Here is an 8,888-nt window from a genome sequence, read left to right on the forward strand (position 1 = left end):
ATGTCTAATGATAAGGAATACAGGAGTTGTAATTCAGTATTCGGAGGGATTCATAAAATTACATGGAGGACCACATTCGGCCTACGGACCTTGGGTTTGACAACGTGTATGAATGAATTATAGCAATCTATATATAAAATCATTCTAAATTAAAACGCCTACGTCTTTTCTCATCACACTGTACCTCTTCCCTTCCAGGCTACTCCTGTTCTGGATGTCAGATACCCATCTGCTTCATGAGAAACTCAGGTAGCCTAGAACAATGCTATGTTGTGACTACTGCATTATCTGCAATATCAGGTATTAGCAAAACCTCAGAACAGCCATCTGCATCATATCTCTGTGAACAAGCAGCTATTACCAAAAAAGAGAGAAAGAGAACAAACCGATTTCAGACGAAACGAAAGGCAAACACATCTGCTCCCTGTGCTACATTTTTTGCCTTAATCTTCTCCTCATTCCTCCACACCGCTCCCATTTATGTGTCAGGACTGATTCTGGGTTTTCAGCGACATCCCAGTTTATAGCATCGGCTGCTCTTTGAACCACCTTCACACGAATACATAGACCACGATCGGCCAACTTTTCTCCTCCTTCCTAAGCTTCCCAAACTCCGATTATGACTCTTGAAAGCAACCTTCTCTGCAATAGGGTATTAATATGTATTTCTGTAGGGCATTGTGTGGTTTCTGCTTCTTTTCTAACCATTAATTATGAGATGATCTCCTTTTTTATTTGTTTATATTGAATTATGTTAAGAGAAAGCATTGTGGGTATGCCAGCTTCTCTGAAGTCAGAGGATACAATGGGGATGGGGGAATGTCAAAAGATGCTGGCATGTACAGTTCTTTATGCATATTATCAGCAACCTTTTTAGAAAGTTAAAAAAATAATTGTGATTTTTTATGATGATTGTTAATGGACCTTTTTATTTTAATTCAAAAGGGAATGCACAGCCTGTAAGCCTACATTGAAACAACACACATACACTTGCACACATGAACCAATGTATTTGCATTACGACATTTCGGTGAATGCTGGTTTCTTTTAATTTCTTTACCAATCCAGGGGATTAAGGCCACCTAACATATTTATCTGTTCTTGGGCCCTTCTGCTTTTTAAAATACTTTCCATATTGAATTAGCCAATATAAATTTGTAATATAAAAACCACCTAAGATTTTAATCATGGCTGTCCAGAGATTATCAGTGGGATTTTAATGGGTTTTTAAATGTAGAAACAAAAAAAAATTAAATAGTTACAATCTCAGTATGTATATATATCTGTTCAGATATTGAAGCAAAGGTTTTTCTATCATTAATTAGAAAATCAATCTTTAGTATGTGATTCAATGTACTCTAGCATGGTAAGAACGTGATACAATTAAGTGCAATTTACCAATCTTACATGGTGCAGTTTTTACATATATATGAATTGATCTGTAAGAAGCATGACTATAATAGCTTGCTGAAACCATGTTTAACTGAGTAATGATAAAATGATCATCTAACTTCAGCATATCATCGTATTCGTTTTTCTCAAAAGCAACTTTTCATTGGTAAAGCACAGAAAATGATGCAATCATGTGGCAGGCATTGTTGATCATTTACGACTTTGCCCATTTGTCTACCACAACAACCTAGAAATCAGGAAAATGTGTGGCCATCCAGGATGTGTTGTACTACAAATCCCATTGCCCTTAGTGATGGCCATGAAGACTAGGGGTGATGGGAGATGGAGTCCCAAATATATGGACAATCACAGGCATCCTCACCTATAGTGTAGACCAGGCATGAGCAAACTTCGGCCCTCCAGGTGTTTTGGACTTCAACTCCCAGAATTCCTAACAGTCTGTTCGGAATTCTGGGAATTAAAGTCCAAAACACCTGGAGGGCTGAAGTTTGCCCATGCCTGGTATTGACATAACACCCATAGAATTTCCTTTATATTTGCCAAATATAAATATATAGAGAGAAAGAGATTGAGAGAGACAAAGAAGTAGTACTGCTTTTTCTCTTCCGTCTTACTGAGCACCTGTTTGCTTTCTGCAGGGTAAAAAACAAAAAGGAGAGGCAAGAATCTCACAGAACAACAAAAACAATAAAGCCTTCTTAAAATTTGGCACCAGCTAATCTAATATGGATCTGAGAGGCTGAAAAGCAATAGCATGTAAATGACAAGAGCCTTGGTCTCAAATCTAATTGTTAATCCCAATTAGAGGTGAACCCATTGAATCAATGGAATTTATGTAAGTGTTGATATGCATCAAATTCCTGTTAATTCACTGAGCCTGCTCTAAGTTGAAGCTAACAATTGGATTTAGGCTTTGGTGTCCTTTCCTAATTCAGATCAAGCAAACCTCTTTCTCCCTTTGTGATTCCTATCATGGAACTAACTTTTAAAAACATCCCTAGCCTTTTGCGTTCTAAATCAAGGAAACCTTTGTGAAGAGTAGCTTTTCCCAAGCGTTGTGATGACAAACTGGTATATTTTAAACGTATTTTAAGGTTATGGGTTTGGGATGTCACCTAATCATTCTAGTTGGGTTGAACTGACTTTAAAAAAATCAGATTCTATACTAGACAATGTAAAATATAATAAAAGAAAACTCTTCCTATGTCAGTATTCTATATCCAATTAACAAGGTGAGAAATATAAGCCAGGTGGGCATTACACAAATTATTTCATTTAAATTTATACTGAGTAAAACCTAAATTAAATGGTCATTGCTCTGTGTGTGTATGTGTAAAAGAGAGAGTTTGATTAACCATTTTAGATCATAGACGTGGGATTTAAATATTTCAAAGCTGCCCGCACTTTTTTATCTCTCATTCTCACTAATATGATAATATTGTACATGTAGAAATTATTTAGTTAATGTAACATTCTGGCAGAGATTCCCTCATACAGCCATGTTAGCAGCCAGGCACATAATATTTAGATTAACTTCAGTTCCGGAATCTAGAAATATAAAATCCATTCATCTTTCCTGCAGATTTGACAAGGTATAGAAATTTCTAAGCCCGTCTAAACTATTTCCAGAGTTTTAGAAACAAGTCTTGTTCTTACTTTGATGAAATAGACTTGCTAAATTTTAAAACAGTTAATTTTACATCCCTATTTATTTCAGTGTCATACACAAGACTATTTTGTTTTCTCCTTCACTGATAGCCTGCGTTTCCCAGAGATTGTAAAGCAGTCATGGGCAAACTTGGTCCTTCCCAGCTCAGATGCAACAAGGAAATCAACAAATCAGACATGGGAGCAGCTGTGTCTTCCCTTTCAACATTAACAAACAAAATCAGGGATCTGGGACCCCTTTTCTTTACCCACCGCACTTCAAACTGTTGTACAGGAAGGTCCTCATTAACGATCTGTAGCATGAGAGGAAAAAGCTAAGGAAAAGGGCAGTATACCTCAAAAGGGAAGTGTCCCTGCTAACAAAATACTATTGGATACAGCCCCAAGAATTCGATAGGGCTAAAATAAAATAAAAGGAGCCCCTGGTGGCGCAGCAGATTAAACCGCTGAGCTGCTGAACTTGCTGACCGAAAGGTCGGCAGTTCTAATCCAGGGAACGGGGTGAGCTTCCGCTGTCAGCTGGCCACATGACCTTGGAGTTGTCTACGGATAACGCTGGCTCTTTGGCTTAGAAATGGACATGAGCACCCATGCCGAGAGATGGACGCAACTAGACTTAATGTCTGGGAAAACCTTTACCCTTACCTAAAATGAAATAAGTTAACAAGGTAACACTAGGTTGCTCTGAGTTTTCTGGGTGGTATGGCTATGTTCCATAAGCATTCTCTCCTGACGTTTCACCTGCATCTATGGCAGGCATCCTCAGAGGTTGTGAGTTCTGACAAGGTAACAGTTTGCCAATATGGTATGACCTCCATATCCACAGGACTTGTATCCACATTTTCATTTTTCCACATCCGACAAAATCTATCCTTTCTAGGTATTTTCTAGGTCCTTCAGCATGATTCCATGTCAGAGCTTTCCAAACATTTCAAGTTGATGATACACTTTTTGGACATGCATCATTTCGCAATGCAATAATAGAGACTTCCTAGCAAAAAGGAGGTTAAACCAATCCCTTATAAGATATACGAACACATTCATAAACTGCAATAACAAAATGTATGAGGGCACAACATATCCCATGAAATTTATTCATTTTTTTAAAAAAGATTATTTGCTTATTTCACAAACCCAGATTTTGTGTTATGGTTGCATGACGTACCTATGCTCTGCAGCTAACACACTAACATGTCATGACACACAGTTTTGAAAGCTCTGCTCTATGGTATTATTGGGCCAAAAGTCCATCATTTCAATAGGGTTTGCTGTTATCCATGGTTTAATGTAACCACATGAAGTCCAGGGATGTTTCCCCTGTGGATATGGAAGTTGTCTTATGTCAAATCTCTCATCAATATTTGTGAAAATTCTCATACCTGATTTCTCCACCTGTGGTCTGAAACTGCTCATATAGTTAACTATTTATAGTACCGACAGATTACATTGTTCAGCCTCCCAAACCATATCAAAAGGAAAAGATTGGGCTTTGAGTTGATCTCCTACAAAGTCAGTACAGAAACTCCTTACTGGTGGAGAAGATACTCTCTCTATATTTCTTCACCATTTCAGGTCTAACGTACTTTTAAGACATGTACACAGTAGTATAGCATGGGTTCCTCCCTCCTCTCTGGTTCACAATGGTTCCCTTATTAAAACAAAGGAATTATTTCGCTTTTAAGGTTGGGTTGTTTTCAAAATTTGGTCTTCTGTACAGAAAGGGTGCATTGTTGTTGTTCAAACATTATTTTAATAAAGGCTCTGCATTCTGATTTAAAAGGGTCCACAAACCTGACTTTTTAATGTGTAATATTCACTTAAATTTTGTTTCCTTATACTATTAATGTGGATGTCATAATTACATGTTTTTTAGATGGTGGGCAATTTTTATTTCTTCCTAAGTATAAGTTATTGTGCATAATTACGGTATCGCTAAGAAAAAGTGGTACTTTAAAATCTTAACAAATTTATTGTATATGCACCAGAATTTTACATTTGTTCTATTTTTGTTTCTACGTGTCGTTGTGTAACATGCTAGTACATTTTGCTGCTGTTGTTTTGCGCTCCTCCCTGCTGCATCCTTTATAATACCTTTTTACTTGAATATTGTACCCTAACTGGCCTGAAATACAATGATCAAATTTCTGTAATCTAGAACTAAGGGAGGAAGCTGCGTATAAAATATGTAATGCTTAAGCTTAAGCAGCTTCTGATAGCATTGTACAATCATATTCTCAATAGTAGTTACAACTGGTAATGCAGCCATACAGGCTTCTTATAGGTAAATATGTATATATATTTTTTCAGGGATTTTGAAATGCTTTTTGTGATGTTCCCTCTTTTGAGACTGAGCCCATATAAGACCTCCTGTTCTATCTGCTGGTTCTGCTCCCTGACTTTCATATGGCCCCTTCTCTCCATGCATTCAATGGAAGTTGTAAATGTGTACAACCAAAAAAAGGAGTCTTTTTGCAGCTTTAAGAGTCAAACTTTTGTTTTAGCATGAAGCATCATGGATTATGATCCATTTCTTTTGATGCATGAGTATCATAAGAGCAAAAATTAAAGAAGAAAGTGACAATTATATTTTGTTTGTCCAGAAACAAAATTGTTGATGATAGCACAAGTACCCTAACCAATAGTAAGGTAGCTAACACACATATGCAAATATTTGTTTACTGAAATCAGAAGACTGTTGTTTTGCTGAAAGAAAAGCAACATGGCTCTATCTTTGAAAATGGTGTGCAAGTAGAACAGTTTTCCGGATCACATCAAATACCCTACATAGATATCCATGGGGTATATAGTGTGATTGAGAACCATTGAGTGATTGATGTTCCTGATCATATCAAACAGTCCATGGCATCTTTAGTGTGATCAAGAAGCCTGTGTAGACATCCATGATTCTCTAATGTGATCAAGAACAATTACCTGATTGGTGTTCCTGATCATATCAAATGCCCTACGTAGGTATTCATAGGGTATATAGTGTGATCGAGAACCATTGAGTGATTGATGTTCCTGATCACATCAAATAGACCATGGCATCTCTAGTGTGATCAAGAAGCCTCTGCAGACATTCATGGTTCTCTAATGTGATCAAGAACAATTACATAATTGGTGTTCCTGATCAACACCCTATACAGACATCCATAGGGTCTTTAATGTGATAAAAAACCATTGTGCGCTCAGTGTTTCTGATCACATCAAACACTTTATGTAAAGATCCACTGAATTTCTAGTGTGATCAAGAACCATTGCATGATCAGTGTTCCTGATCACATGGAAATTTGGGAGAGGGGGAATGGACAGACACTATACCACACCACAGTTAGTAGATACAGGAAAGGAAGCTTTGAAAGGGCTTATGCTCGGTCTCTCTTGCTACTCTGTTTGTTCTCTGCCTGGTCTCAACCAGTCCTTTGTGCTCAGGTAGGACCTCTCCCACGTTAATAGTAAGTTTAGATTGCAAAGCCAATGTCCTGTTTGGGGAATGAAGGTATGCTTGAGTCCAGAGAGAATAAAATTGCTCTTTTGCTTTCCGTTCTGGAACCTGCAGTGGTTTGCTGCCAGAAATATCAAAAATAACAAATGGAAGGCACTTGGTTCAAGACCCATTTGCACCTGATTTGAAAAATACTGATTTGGCTTATTCTGCCCATGTATGATGACTTCCACTAGCATAGAAGACTGATGTGTTATTTTTTTTTCTGAAGCTGATACTGTGCTGGGCATTCCCTTGCAGAGAAGATTGGCTACTTGGTAAAACAAAATCTAAAGCTCTGTTGAGTTCAAGAAATTAGTTTCATCATTCTGAGAACCTTGATCTTTCGTTAAAATATACCAAATCTTTTGCAGTTTTCTTTAAAAAGAAAACCCTTTTCAGTCACCACCTTACCAAACAATGTCTTTCTTTTTGACATCTTTTGAAACTGGGCTGAAATATTTTCTTGGTCCTTGTTTAGCTTCTTTTGCCTTCTTTAGACCCCTCTGCTGAAATCAGTTGTTACTTTCGCGCACGAGATGTGAGCCAAGAATTTTGCTTGCCTGGCTTGCATACTGTATAGATAAATGTAATGGTTTCATTTTTTTTTAAAAGAAAACCTTCCATTTTGGCAAAGTAATACAAGTAACAAAAAAAGTAAGAACTTTGTTCTGAATCTATATTTTTAAAAGCATTGAGAGAGGATTTGCACCGAGGTCAAAAATGAGTGTCACTATTTTTAATGAGAAACAGAATTACGATTTTATTATCTCCTGACTGTGTGCTTAGCTAGTTGAAAATCTGTCATCTTGTGCAGTTTCTTCAACCCCAAGTATAGTTTCTGCCACTTTTTGGAAAAATGCAGGTTTTCTTTTTCGAGACACAATCCTCTATGCAGTGGTGCTTTTGGAGCCTCCATTCATTTCAGTGAGGCTTGTACAGGAATTCGCTGGTTGTATAAATCTCTAGAACAGAAAAGCTGTATAATAGCAGCTATTCCTGTTGGGTTGGTGTCACTGTGGATAGTAAAGCACAATTACAGCGAAAGCTACAGTTTTGAAAACAGAAGGTCAGTATATGTCTATGCATGTTGTATATTAATGAGTGTTTACATTCATAATCTAAAACTGAAATTTATACTGGAGTGTATAATAGTATTCCATTATGTAGATTTTATGAATTTTTTGTTAAATTCTAGACAGCTTACAAAGGATTCTTTTTCCACTCCCAAGATTTTATGATGTATAATGTTAAGTTTGCAAATATAATAAAATTCTGTATAGCCTTTGAAGTGATAAAACATTATGCATTACATGGGGGGGGAAGGGATTGGGTTTTTAAAAAAGACGTATGTAGTAATACTGCTGTTGTAAGTAATATTTTTCATGTCCTCTCTCCTTTTTTTGCTATTTCCCTATTATTTACCACATTACTGTGATGAATGTTCATAGAATTATAAAACTGCTTAGCCACTGAAAAGATAACAGTTTGAGGACTTTTTTTTTCCTCTTTGAATTATCCGTTTACTGTAAGAGAAATTATAGCGGGAAGAGGAGTTCACAGTTCATTTCTGAAATTCTGCACAGTTCATTTTCTATGATTTCCAGTGTTTGCTGACATGAAATTAAAAAGAAAACCAAGCTATTGGTGTAATGCAATGTGTGTTTAAAAACCTCCTCCTTCCCAAATGGGTAGCTTCATGACTTTTCTCCTTGTCAACATTATGAGACCTCAGCAAGAGAGAGACCAATTGCTAAAATTACCAACTACTGCTGCCACTTGATGAATTTCTATCCATTATCCTGTACCTTCAATTCTCCAGAGGAAACTTGGCCGTTGCTTTGAATTAACCTTGAGAAAAACAACATTAGGGGTTCAATTTGTCCGAGCCATGCTCTGTAAACAACGACCTACTTGATTCCTTTTCTTTAATAACACCAAAAAGGTTATATTAGGACAAAGTGAGCAGAGGAAACAAAAATGAAATGTACAAAACCAGCATCATTTGATCCAACTGAGCAGCTGGGCTTTCTGATGGGAGTGTTAGAACAACAGGTCAGGAAAGGCCATTTTGACACCTAATCTCACCCACCCCCCGGATGGGAACTACCTTGCTTATATTAGTTTCCCTCTGAGCTATAACATACTAATCTTTCTTAATGTTGGAAAAGGAGTGGTGTGTTCATGTACATGTATGTGTGTGTGTATGCACATGCACACACAGAGTGTATGAAATGGACATCCTTGCTTCTTTCAATGCTAAATAAAAGCACAAAAGATGAACAATCGAAAAGACTGAAACACATGAATATTCCACCTTTTC

The 8,888-nt window shown here is 37.0% G+C and overlaps 1 protein-coding gene across 2 annotated transcripts in view; it reads left to right on the forward strand.

Annotated features, from left to right (window-relative positions):
* Positions 1-8,205, forward strand: part of rcor1 (REST corepressor 1) — a 173,636-nt gene extending 165,431 nt beyond the window's left edge. For both annotated transcript variants that reach the window (XM_003224059.4, XM_008115749.3), the window contains exon 12: positions 199-8,205. In XM_003224059.4, the coding sequence (XP_003224107.2) occupies positions 199-240 (42 nt within the window). In that variant the 3' untranslated portion in view covers positions 241-8,205. The remainder of the gene's footprint in view (positions 1-198) is intronic.
* Positions 8,206-8,888: the final 683 nt, after the last annotated feature.

This window comes from Anolis carolinensis, chromosome 1, assembly GCF_035594765.1.
Source record: "Anolis carolinensis isolate JA03-04 chromosome 1, rAnoCar3.1.pri, whole genome shotgun sequence".
NCBI classification, from domain to species: domain Eukaryota; kingdom Metazoa; phylum Chordata; class Lepidosauria; order Squamata; family Dactyloidae; genus Anolis; species Anolis carolinensis.